The following is a 13,637-nucleotide window of genomic DNA, read 5'->3' as shown; positions in this document are numbered from 1 at the left end:
GGCTTTATAATGTGTAATTTAGAAGAGTGCACTGTATAGAAGCTAGCAGCATCTCCTGTCTGAGCTGTGGTCTCTTCCTGTCTGTGTACAACCATGTTATAATGCTGTCCTTGTTGTACACAGAATTGTGAGTTGTCCTCTGTTATTCAGCCACTTTTATATGCACTGCAGTTCCTTAAAAATAGTCTTCCAGACAGGGCATCATTTATCTGATATATTTACTACACGTTGACATGTATATTTGTAATGGTTACTAGTGCCTCATCTGTAAGACCGCTTCTGCTAGGATAGTGATTTATTTACTTTTCTTCTTCAGGGTCCATAAGGTCCACAGAAATTACCTTGGGGTATGTGGTTGGAGTGATCCAGGCACCAAACAGTTAACAAGCTCTCAGCTCCCAGGATGCACTGTGTCCTCCATATATACCCCACTCCTGGCTACAGGTATTTAGTTTTTTGTTTGGTGTGCAGGAGTGCACCTTATTGAACAGGGGACTGCATCAGCAGGCCCAAACAAGTTTTTTTTTTTTTTTTTTTTCTTTTTACTATTATGAGTAAACAGCACTAGGCATCCAGATGGACGCCTGTGCTGCTGCTCCGTCATCCCCCACCGCAACACCAGTGAGGGAGCTGGTGATTTCAGCGGGTGTCAGCAGAGGAAGCTGAGCCCAGGACTGCAGCCAAGGTTGCAGGTAAGATTGTTCCCTGCGGCCGCTGATGGTGAGGAACCACGTAGCAGTCCTGAGCCTCCGGCGGTGGAAACCTGCCAGAGGATGCTGTAGTGAGGAGCCAGGTGAACTGCCTCCCCCCAACCTAGACCACCGGGGACATGAGGGATCCTGACAGCCGGGGGAAAAATAAATGGCGGCGGCCATGTGTGCGCCAGGTGGATCTATACAGCAGAGGGGAGGTATGTTCTCGGTGGCTGCGATCTCAGGAGGTTTGGTCAGTCTCCCTGTATACCTCTCCTTAGGTGGCCAGGTTATACAGAGCTTGATATCCTGCTTGGCCTGGTGCTCTTCGTAGTTGACTAAGAGCTTATTGCTTATATATTGCATATCTTTTGCATTGCATGTGACTTGTGAAATCTGCTGTGTGTTATACGGCCTTTTTGTTTCTGAATAACTGTCATTTCTAGCTATCACTGCTGTTTCTACTCATAAGCCCTTTACTACAGGTGTGTGGGTTATTTTGGGTGTGTAACACTCGCATTGTATATTTCTTGGTATAGCATTAGTAATATTATGTCATGTCCAAGGAATCTGAGAAGCAGGTGGCTGAAGCCCCTGTGCTGGTGTCATGTATGTCCTGTAAAACTGGGTTAATCCCCTCAGGATTTTATACAAAATGGAGTATGTGGTCACTGTTTTAAAGAGTCACCACATCAGTCAAACCTACCAGCTTCTTGGTAGGACCCCCGTTGGGCTTCCTTTTCCCAGATCATGGTGCAAGTTGTAGACCGGTTATTGGCTCCAAGGCCGGCCCCGACTATGGGGTACCCTCAGCAGCTACAACCTACAATGTTTATGCCCCCTATGCATCCGTCCTGGATGGACATTTATGGCCACTCAGGTCAGAGTATGGCTTCGTCCACGGCTGCTTTTCAGCAACCGCTGCAAGCAGCTAGGCCAGTACAGCCTAAAACCAGAAGGCTGTCGGCTTCTTCCGATCGCTCCATCCAGCCTGCTGACTTCTGATGCATCTTCTGATGTGTGGGATATACAGGGCTTCTCTCAGAGGAGGATCATTTTCCAGCAGCGGATGTTTTCTCCTTGATTAGGGCGGTCAAAGCTGGGCTGAACATAGATAATGAGAAGCCAGAACAAAGAGAGGCTCCAGTATTTAAATGCCAGAAAGTTGTGAAAGCTGAATTTCCCAAATCTGAGCACCTCTCAGAACTCATGGGGGAAGCATGGAGTTCTCTGGATAGACTATTTTATGTTACAAAAAAAGGTTATGGCCTTATACCTCCTCCCACCAGACGAGTGCGCTAAATGGGAAGCTCTGCCATCGGTAGACGCGCATGTGCAACATCTGGTCAGGAGCACCACATTGCCCATACCATCTGCATCCTCCCATAAGGATTCCACAGATAGGAGACTTGAAGTCTGTCTCAAGGTGGTCTTTTCTCAGTCAGGAGTTGTTACCTGCCTGGCCATGGCTACGGCCTGGGTTTCCAAGGCCATTGAGGAATGGATGAAGGCACTGAAAAATACTCTTCCAGAGGCTTCCAGAGAACAGCTGACAATTACCTCCTATGTTAAGGAGGCAGCCTCCTATTTGGGAGAGGCGGCCTTAGACGCCGGTTATACTATACTCTAAGGCATCAGCTGCCTCAGTTGTGGCTTGCAGAGCCCTTTGGTTAAGGCACTGGAAAGCAGATGCAGGGTCCAAGAAGGCCCTGGAATTTCTTCAGTTTACGGGAGGCATTCTGTTTGGTACAGAATTGGATAAGATTGTAGCTACGGTGGCAGCCTGTAAAGCGTCTGGGGTGCCTTCAACATCTACTCCTCCTAGACCCAGGCAGTCATCCTTTCGGCCACAAGGAAAAGCAAAGGGTCAGTCTTCCGCTAGAACCAGTTCTCGTAGGAGACCGCAATCTAAGAAACCTTGGCCAAACAGACGTCCGGCTTCCAGGCCGGACGATAAACCCGCGGCCTGATGGGGTGGGCCTTCCCCTGGGGGATCCCAGGGTGGGTAGGAGGCTCACTTCTTCAGTTTTCGGACACCTAGCATTATTTCAAGAGTACGCCCTTACTTTCTGGAGAAGTCCCCCGCAAAGGTTTTTCTCCACAACTCTTCCAGCAGAGTCTGCAAAGGCCTTGGCCCTCCAGCAGGCCATTCATTCCCTGCTGGTTTCAGGGGTAATAATGCGGGTTCCAGTGAATCAACTAGGAAAGGGTTGTTATTCCAACCTATTTTTGATCCAAAAACCCAATGGCTCTCACCGGCCTATTCTAAATCTGAAAGGTCTCAACACATTTATCCGGTTGCCCAAATTCCGTATGGAAACCTTTCGGTCAATTGTTTTGGCAATGGAACCAGGGGATTTTATGGTGTCCTTGGACATTCAGGATGCATATCTGCATGTGCCAATTACACGATCCCAACAACTGTTTCTGCGGTTTGCGGTTCTGCAGAAACATTTCCAATTCAGGCGCTGCCTTTTTGTTTGTCAACAGCCCTTTGGGTGTTTTCCAAGATCATCTGTAATGACGGCCTCCCTCAGGCACCAGGGAGTCAGAATACTGCCATACCTGGACGATCTCCAGATATTGATGCAATCTCCACAGGTGTTGCAGCATCATCTCAGACTGACTATTACCTGTCTACATAGACACGGCTGGATCATAAATTGGTAGAAGTCGTCGCTTCTTCCAGTACAACAGATGGTGCATTTAGGGGCACGCTGGCACAGAGGATATATCTGCCGGAAGACAAGATTGCGGCCCTTCAGTTGCGGATTCTCAGGTTTCTCCACAACCAGTCAGTATCTGTTCACTCAGCGATGCAGGTTCTGGGATCCATGGTGTCCACCTTCGACATGGTGGAATATGCCCAAATCCACTCCAGACCACTGCAATGGCTAATCCTCTCCCACTGGAACGGGGAGTACCACTCAAAAAGGTCAGACAATACGCCTTTTTTTCCAGAAGTGCGGCTGTCCCTTTCGTGGTGGCTGTAGATCAACAGGGGTCGCCCATTCTGGATTCCAGATTGGGTGCTCCTCACTACTGATGCCAACCTCCGCGGATGGGTGGCAGTAAAGGGTTGGCACACATTTCAGGGAAGATGGACAACCAGAGAGTCTCCTGTCTTGTCTATTTCAGAGCCTAGTGGACAGATGGGGTCTTCCAGAGGTAGGTGGCAGTGACGGGTCGGCACACATTTCAGGGAAGATGGACAACCAGAGAGAGTCTCCTGTCTTGTCTATTTCAGAGCCTAGTGGACAGATGGGGTCTTCCAGAGGTAGATCTCATGGCCTCAGGCCACAACCACAGGGTCCCCAGGTACGGGTCCAGAACCAGGGATCCCGCAGCCGAATTTCTGGATGCTCTAGCAGGGAAGTGGAACTTCAGACTGGCTTATGTTTCCTCCATTTTCCCTTCTCCCAAGGGTCATCAGGAAATTCAAGCCGGAGGGCAGAACAGTAATACTGATAGCCCCTGCTTGGCCCAGATGCCATTGGTTCACCGACCTTCAGAGTCTCTTCATAGACTCTCCATGGCCTCTTCCGCTAAGGCCGGACCTGATAACACAGGGTCCCTGCCGGTATCCGGACCTTCCTCATCTGTCTTTGACGGCGTGGCTCTTGAAACTTCCATCCTAAGAGCCAAGGGTTTTACCAGTTCTGTAATTCAGACGATGCTTGGGGTGCAAAAACCTTTTCCTGCCTGCGTTTATTACAGAGTTTGGCACTCGTATTTTCAGTGGTGTGAACATAGAAAATATGATCCTGAAGTGTTTAGGGTCTCTCAAGGACTTGCTTTTCTTCAGGCTGGGTTAGACCGGGTCTCCGCCTGGCCACCCTGAGGGTTCAGGCATCTGCACTTTCAGTTTGGTTTCAGCGATGGATCGCCCCGTTGCCTGATGTTAGGACATTTTTTCAGGGTGTTCTGAGGGTTCAGCCTCCTTTTTGTCTCTCCGGTAGCTCCGTGGGATTTGATGTTGGTTCTCAGGGCCCTACAGGCTCCGCCATTCGAACCCTTGAAATCAGTAGACCTTAAGTGATTGACAGCAAAGACAGTTTTTCTTCTTGCTATCGCCTATGCCCTTTTTTTTCGCTCTCCTTTTTGATTTTTTCATAGAGCTGTTCTTCGTACCGGGGTGGGTTACCTTCCTAAGGTTGTATCCCGCTTTCATGTAAATGAAGAAATTGTGGTTCCAGCCTTCAGGCCTCTCTGTGGGTGAAGCTTCTCTGGATGTTGTACGCGCCCTACATATCTACGTGGATCGTAACAACTCCATTAGCAAATCAGATTCTCTTTTTGTGTTGTATGGCTGTCATAAGCGAGGCTGGCCAGCTATCAGACAGACTCTGGCTAGGTGGCTTCGTATGCCATTTTCTCAAGCCTACACACAAGCTGATCTCTCTGTTCAAAACAGTGACGGCACATTTCTTTATTTTTATGATTCCCTCTACTTAGAGAGAGTGGTTCTAAAAGTACAGTTGTCCTTCCTTCTCATCTTTTTCTCCAGCTTTGGGCTTGGTAACAAACTAAATACCTGTAGCCAGGGGCGGGGTGTATATATGGAGGAGGACCCAGTGCATCCGGGGAGTTGAGAGCTTGTTTACCGTTTGGTGCCTAGATCACTCCAACCTTATACCCCAAGGTAATTTCTGTTGACCCTATGGACCTCGATGAAAGAGTTAACAAAGGTATGTTATACCATAACTCTTAATTTCATCCTACTTTCTCATCGACTGAAACACCTAAAAGTGTGGTCATAATAAAGATTATCCAGGTCACATGACATCGCTGACAGTTACAGAACAAGCTGATGGAAAGAAGGGACTTGAAAACAAAATCAAAAAATATATTTTATAATAATTTGCATGGTCAGTAATGCGTAACTGTCACGCAGAGTATTTCCCCAGATTATGATATTCTGCTTCCTTCCGCAATTCTTCAGTGTAGTTATCAAAAGGTCAAGCATATGAGTAAGTAAGGGCAAGGGTTTGGCACAGTACCGTGCCACCAAAGGGTAAACCATTTACAACACATAAGAGCATTTTAGTTGTTGGACCTTGCATAATGTGATGATGAGGAACAGGCAGATTACAGTAACGTGCCTATGTGATGAGGAACATGCAGATTACAGTAATGTGCCTATGATGATGAGGAACAGGCAGATTACAGTAACATGCCTATGATGAGGAACAGGCAGATTACAGTAACGTACCTGTGTGATGAGGAACAGGCAGATTACAGTAATGTGCCTATGATAATTAGGAACAGGCAGATTACAGTAACGTGCCTGTGTGATGAGGAACAGGCAGATTACAGTAACGTGCCTATGTGATGAGGAACAGGCAGATTACAGTAACGTGCCTGTGTGATGAGGAACAGGCAGATTACAGTAATGTGCCTATGTGATGAGGAACAGGCAGATTACAGTAACGTGCCTATGATGATTAGGAACAGGCAGATTACAGTAACGTGCCTATGTGATGAGGAACAGGCAGATTACAGTAATGTGCCTGTGTGATGAGGAACAGGCAGATTACAGTAACGTGCCTATGTGATGAGGAACAGGCAGATTACAGTAACGTGCCTGTGTGATGAGGAACAGGCAGATTACAGTAACGTGCCTATGTGATGAGGAACAGGCAGATTACAGTAACGTGCCTGTGTGATGAGGAGCAGGCAGATTACAGTAACGTGCCTGTGTGATGAGGAACAGGCAGATTACAGTAACGTGCCTGTGTGATGAGGAACAGGCAGATTACAGTAACGTGCCTGTGTGATGAGGAACAGGCAGATTACAGTAACACTGTAGAATGACGGAAGACTATGGGATCTAATTACTAAGCCATAGCAGTAGCAGCCATCCAGCTCTTGTTATTTTTCAAACACCGCCTGTGACATGGCAGTTAGGAGCTGATTGGTTAGGACTTTACCTCCGTTCACTTTACCTCCACCCAAGGCTTAGTAAATACCCCCCTATATTCCTCATTGCAACTCCCGCTACCCAAGTGAAACTTTATCACAGTGGATCTCACTCTGTCCTCAGGACCTCACACAGGTCACATTTACCAGGTGCACGGGTGTAGTCATTACTCACTGACATTTTAAAAGATTCACAGGTGGAGCTAATTATTTCACTTGTGATTTTGTGAGGAGACCTGGAAAACATGCACTGTTTGGGGTCCAGAGGACCGAGTTTGAGAACCTGTGCTTTATCAGATTATAAAGGGACAAGAACAGAACTATTTATGTGACACTGGTGTTAATGTGGTTTCTCTTTGGTTTTCCAACAGCTTGATAGAGAGAATAAAATAGCTGGTATCTTCCCCAGGCTCACAGTGAAGGACAAGTCCACGTACATTGAATCGGCTACAAAGATTTATGACGACGTAAGTGTTCTGAGCTTTATGAGATGGAGCTTTTTATAGGGTGGAGATTTGTAGCGCAAATGGAGATCTCCTCTGATGCAGAAAGACTAGACACCCCGCCCAGTCTCATAGACGGAGCCTTAGGTGACGTGTGCGTATGTAGATAAAGTTGTTGGCTTGATTCATGTGAGATTTACTTTTTGTGGTTAAGGACTGATCCAAAAGGATTCCATAACCTGATAGAAGCGTGGTTGGTGGTTTGTGGATTTGCATGATACAGTATGGTTTAGTTTGATGCTGAATTGAGATACTGGTAGTATGGTATTACTGTGGCATATGTGTGGGTAGCACGCCGGGTGGGTAGAGAAACGGTGTAGCACATGTCTTTATCTGGTTTTAGCATGTGATAATAAATGTGTTTCCTGTATCCAGATGGCCTTCCGATACCTGTCCTGGATCTTGTACCCGTTGCTGGGATGCTATGCAGTATACAGCCTGTTGTACAATGAGCACAAGGGCTGGTATTCCTTTGTACTGAGTATGTTGTATGGCTTCCTCCTCACATTTGGTAAGTATGGAAACCAGGCAATATTAGCACACTTATTGCCAATTAATAGCATTGTGTAAAAAGTCCTCATTTGTGTTTTTAAATTCACTCTAATATTTCTTCTTCAGGGTCCATAAGGATACCTTGGGGTTTAGGTGGAGGTTAGGACCAGACAGTTAAAGCTGTGGACACCCAGGATGCTCTGGTCGTTCTCCCTACACCCCACCCCTAAGTCAGAGGACCTTCAGTTAGTTCTGGTATCTGCAGGAGTCAGACCACCATTTAGACAGTGGGCTGCTTTAGGCAGCCCATGAGCTGTTATTTCTTTGATTTTAATAGTTTTTACTTATTTTACCACTGAGTGTTCAGCATGAGACTGTCCATGACACGTCTGTGCTGACACTCCATCACCCCTCCGGGCGCCGCGACTCCAGTTCCATGTGGTACTCTCGACGGGTTCCCGGGGACCTTGCTAGCTGGCCCCGTGGGATGACCATAGACTGCAACTCTGATACAGGGGACAGGTAAGGCGGGTTACCGCACGTGGGCAGTCTTTCCTCCGGTCTCAGGGGACAGACCGGAAGACGCTGAGTGTGTACCCCTGGGTAGTCCAATTGCTCCACTAAGACCACCAGGGTACATATGGTGCTGGAAACCAGCTTCCCTGGGGTCAATAATGACCCAGGGGAGGCCAGCTTTCCCTGTTTAAGTCCCCCCCCCCCCCAGCTCAGGGCGCTATTCCGTAGGGTCTGAGCTGCATTTCCTCTCTGGCCACGCCCCTTCAGATGTCTCCTGCGGCCATCCTCTCCAAGGCTCAGCCACAGCTCTCTGGGAACGCAAGGTCCAGGTCCCCCTACATACCTCTCCCTTGAGCCAGGTTATGTAGCGCTATAGCCTACCAAACATTACAGCCTGAGTAGTTGATTTTAGTGCCAATTGTGCAGTTACTGTTTTGCATTGTATGCGATCTGCTAGCGCTGTGGATCTGTTTGATTTTTTTCACATTCTGTCAAACTTTGCCCATCACTTCTCTCTCTGTGTCCCTAGCAATACCGGTGTATTAAGGGTCCATATACACTTCATTTCTCACTGGAGTTGTGAAGTTATCACATACTGTGACAGTTGGACTATACATAGTGCCATAAATGTGCTGAAGTTCTACAGTTTAATACAGGCTTGAACAGGCTATTTATATTGTTTCCCCCTTGCGTTTAGCTTTTTGTTACATACTCAGTGGTGTATATTACTGCCTCATACCATAGTGCTATACTACTCTGCAATGTATAACAAAATGCAGGAGTAGTAATATAGCTGCTGCATCCATACTGCTCTCATGTAAATCCTGTGCAACAGGATTAAATGAGGGTCGCTCGCTTGCTCTGGCCGCCTGCCCGCCCTTCCCTCGCTCGCTCTGGCTGCCTGCCCACCCTTCCCTCGCTTGCTTGCTCTGCCTGCCCTTCCCTCGCTTGCTTGCTCTGCCTGCCCTTCCCTCGCTTGCTTGCTCTGGCTGCCTGCCCTCGCTCGCTCTGGCTGCCTGCCTGCCCGCCCTTCCCTCGCTCGCTTGCTCTGGCTGCCTGCCTGCCCGCCCTTCCCTCGCTCGCTTGCTCTGGCTGCCTGCCTGCCCGCCCTTCCCTCGCTCGCTTGCTCTGGCTGCCTGCCTGCCCGCCCTTCCCTCGCTCGCTGGCTCTGGCCGCCCTTCCCTCGCTCGCTCGCTGGCTCTGGCCGCCCTTCCCTCGCTCGCTCACTGGCTCTGGCCGCCCTTCCCTCGCTCGCTCGCTGGCTCTGGCCGCCCTTCCCTCGCTCGCTGGCTCTGGCCGCCCTTCCCTCGCTCGCTCGCTGGCTCTGGCCGCCCTTCCCTCGCTTCAGTCCAAACTTAAAGAACCTGTAGCACTCTAGGTGGTGTGAAGCCGCAGGTTGTTCAGGACTGCTCTAGTACATGATACATTTATAACAGACAATTGAATACGCTCATATTCTATAAACGTAACTGATCCTCATGTGGTGTTGGCACATGGGAGTGAGCTCCATCTGAGATGGCAGCAGGATTATTATCCCCTTTTGTTTTATAGGGTTCATCACAATGACTCCACAACTGTTTATTAACTACAAGATGAAGTCAGTTGCCCACCTCCCATGGAGGATGTTAACCTACAAAGCCCTGAACACCTTCATCGATGATCTGTTCGCCTTTGTCATCAAGATGCCCATGATGTATAGGATTGGGTGTCTGCGAGATGGTAAGACTTCCCCTGACTCTATGGGGTTTACAAAATGTTTAGGCTCAAATGCATCTAGTGCTTTTATGGAAAAGTGTCTACAGCTTGTGAGGAAGGACATTATGGTATTTATTGATCTTTTATGTACTTATGATGGGTAGTGGAAGAAATGTTTTTGTTTCATGTCCATGCTTTCACAATATTGGGTGTGATGTGATATTGTAGAGACTGTCAGTCTCTGTATGTGATGGGACTGTATCCACGTAAATGCACTTATAAAATCTTGTTACATAATCATCCCTCCTTACCTTACCAATTCAAAATCAGACTTGCTGCCTTACCGCACAAGGAAAAGAGTTGTAACCCAGACTGTTATGCTCAGAGCTATTCAATTGACAAGCCCTTTTCCTCACGCGGTGTATCCACAGCTATCGTGCTAACCCATGGATTCCGGGATAAGGAGCTATGGGTTAACGCATTCGAGATAAAGGCAGAAAGCCCTACTTAACGCAGATATCTGTTAATGCGGATTTCTGTTCATCTCCTCCTGCTCTAAGTGCAGCCTAGGGGCTGCCATTGAATATACCCGGGCACTATATGCAGGAAACCTATAGCTATACCAGTCTGACAGGCAAAGGGGGTTGATTGGTGTGTTTATTTAATTTTTTTGTTTTATTTAAAAAAACAAAGTTTTGAGCAGTTATTTTTAAATGGTGGTGAATCAGTGAGTTGGCAGTAAATTTACTAAAGTGAGAGTTTTTAGAAGTGAGTTTTAGAAGAGATGTTGCCCATAGCAACCAATCATAATAGCTAGAATATCTTTTAGAAGGTGCTAGTTAAATGCTAAGTAGAATCTGACTAGTTGCTATGGGCAACATCTCTTCTAAAACTCACTTCTAAATACTCTCACTTTAGTAAATTTACCCCTTGCTGTCTAAAATAGAGATTTCCATTGGGATATTTTGTGTATTGTCTTTTCTCCTCTTACTCCATTACCTGAGGATGGTGGTGAAGCCCTGGCACCTACACTCAACACTTAACATATCACTTCTCCAGGCCTATAAACAAGAACAAAGTTTTGGCTCTATGCATGCAAGCTTGTATGACGGGTGACTGAAAATAAGGGGGCATTCTCTTATTGGTGAAAGTGTATTTCTGTAGCTGAAGTCCTGCTCAGCCTGGCCAGTATGTAGATAGAGAAACACAATTTTCATTTAGTTCATGTGTTTTTTTTTTTTTTTTTTTTCCTGGAGTTCTGATAAACCGCTCACTTTCAAATATTCCCTATATGATGGCTTTTCTTGTCACCCCTCCACAGATGTGGTATTCTTTATCTATTTGTACCAACGCTGGATTTATAGAGTGGACCCAACGCGGTTGAATGAGTTTGGAACGACGGGTGAGACATCCGCTCCTGCCCCTGCACAGGATACGCCAGCACTCCTTTCCTCCGAGCCCGAAGACACATCCCCACCAAAACCAGCAGAAGACAAAAAGAAAGACTGATTTATTCTTCCCATGTCCCCACCCCTACATGAACTGTTCGGCCCCCTCTGCGGGGTAAATCAGCTGCTGTTTTATATATAAATCCCCCATCTCCTGACCCCCTTTGTTGAGACGGCATTTCCTCGTCTATTAATATGTATATGGGACTGGTGAAGTATGTCTTTTTCTGCCCGCCTCCTCGCTTTCCGTCATACGGTTTGTCTTTCCGTCTGTCCTCCTTCCCTCATACTTTTCTCCCTTGCGCTCTCTGCCCCCCCCCCCCCCTTTTCAGGTTCTCTCCCACCCATGCGCCTTCCTCTCTTCTCTCTAATATACTTCCGTTGTACTGTGTCTCTTCTGTCTCTCAGTCATGACCCCTTTTACCTGGAATAAACATGTGTAATTTGGGTTTAATAAATATGGCCGCTCTTTAACTTCCTACAATTTGTGCGGCAATGCAGTTTGGGAGGTTACAAGCTTGTTTTGCACGTGAGGAGCCTCCCATTTGCTAGACTTACCGCCCTCATTTCTGGTTAAGGTAACAGCCTTCCATCAATCAAAAAAAAAAAAAAAGGGTTCCTTGGTCTGTTTCCTCCAAAACGTAACACATCTCAGTGGATACCACCGTGAATGGGCCAAGGTGAGTCAGACTGGGTACAAGATCATTTGAGTACACCGTATTGCTTGGATTTGTTTTCTTTTGTTTGTGGCTGGCAATAATCACACCTACTTACAACAGATCAAGAGAGACAACCGTGCATCTTTCCTATGCTAAAATACTGTTTTACACTGTGAATGGTTTTAAATGTTTTATTGTTTTGGGGTAAAATATGAGGTGGACAGAGTCCCTTCATCAAGTGGGTGATGGCTTTTTGTGAGTCTGTGCTCTCGCTGCCTGTGTCCCATTGTAGAATAAGAAAAGTCGCCAGACACTTAGATCATTCTAAAAAAATATTGGTTTACTTTACCTCCCCCTCTTCTTACTCGCCCCCCATTACCCTCTCCTGGGGACCATGCCTATTACCTGAAGCTGGTAACTGTACTGTACTGTGAGCTCGTATCGCAGGGGGGCTTGCACTATCTACACCTCTTCTGCGCTGTTGTAGAGGACTGGATGCACTGGACCCTCCCGCGCTAGGGTCACCCACTAATACAGCTCTGGCTTCAGTTAACAGGAGGGAGATCCCAACCTCATGCTATATGTGGAAGCAGGTCAGAAAGAGGGATTTTGTTCAAAGGTGGACAGGAATTATGTAACCAGGAAGAAATACTTAATGACCTGGTTGAATAGAGATAATGTAATCAGATTGTAGACCGGTAGATCACACTTTAGCATGTATATAATTATGCATTGCTTTATAAAGTATGTTAAATATCAAGTGGGAGGAGCCTGTTTGGGTATGACCAAAACTAATAAAACACCTAATACAACGTGGTTGGTTGTAAATGCTATGAATTTATTACTAGATACCTTTTTCATATACCTAATAAAGTTATGGTTTAAGGAACAAACCATTGGCTAGAAAATGTGTCCTAAACATAATATACAAGTAACAAGGTAATTGCATCAATACACCGGATGCTAATGACAGCAGTTACTGTATATGGTTAGTGACCTGTTTTGCTGTAACTGAATAGTATCTAACTCCCAAAGTAACTATATAAGTCGTGTTCATTTTGCTATGTATATTGTTGCTGTTTTTGAGTTACTACATTCTGTGACTAGTAGTTCCACATCACAGGTAGAGAAATGCTGGTTCCCTATCTCTGCTATAAGAATTCAGAGTGAATGTAGCCATTTGATTCCTTGGTATTGTTTATGAAACGTGGTAGTTTTGAGGGCATGTAGTTATGAGACCGGCGGCTGCGATGCCGCCGGGCTAAATTTTCGACAGGGGAAGCCTGACAAGGGACTTAAGATATGCGCCGAAATACAGACGCCAGAAGGACGCCTGCCCAAACGAGGTAAGTCTGGGGCGCCCTTACTGTTAGCCGCAGGGGGGGGGCGTGTCAAGGTTAGGCTTAGATACACAAGGGGGGGGGGGAGGGTTAGGCACGAAGGGGGTATACTTAGGATTAGGCACTAACGGGGCAGGTTAGGGTGCGGGGTGGAGAGGGTTAGGGGAAGAAGGGGGGAGTGTAAGTATAGTTACCCGACCTCTCTCCGGATACTAACCATCGGGATACTGCTGTCTGTATTTTGACAGGAGGCATCCCGACAGCCAACATTACATACAGATTCCGTTTCGAGTAGACATGGTTGTAAAGAAAAAGAAAAAAAAAAAACCCCTGGGGGGCACATTATTAGTTACAGCAGCACAGTAACAAGGCA

General features: G+C 46.9%; 1 protein-coding gene across 1 annotated transcript in view; it reads left to right on the top strand.

Moving 5' to 3' along the window:
• The window catches only part of CLPTM1 (CLPTM1 regulator of GABA type A receptor forward trafficking), a 43,761-nt gene extending 31,021 nt beyond the window's left edge, over window positions 1–12,740 (top strand). The window contains exons 11-14 of the mRNA XM_088454330.1: window positions 6,983–7,078; window positions 7,490–7,625; window positions 9,674–9,841; window positions 11,139–12,740. Of these exons, the coding sequence (XP_088310456.1) occupies window positions 6,983–7,078; window positions 7,490–7,625; window positions 9,674–9,841; window positions 11,139–11,326 (588 nt within the window). The 3' untranslated portion in view covers window positions 11,327–12,740. The remainder of the gene's footprint in view (window positions 1–6,982; window positions 7,079–7,489; window positions 7,626–9,673; window positions 9,842–11,138) is intronic.
• Window positions 12,741–13,637: the final 897 nt, after the last annotated feature.

Source organism: Taudactylus pleione, unplaced genomic scaffold (genome assembly GCF_031769625.1).
Source record: "Taudactylus pleione unplaced genomic scaffold, aTauple2 ptg000612l, whole genome shotgun sequence".
Classification (NCBI taxonomy): Eukaryota; Metazoa; Chordata; class Amphibia; order Anura; family Myobatrachidae; genus Taudactylus; species Taudactylus pleione.
The sequence above is the reverse complement of the archived record's forward strand: the minus strand, read 5'-3'. Positions and strand labels throughout refer to the sequence as shown.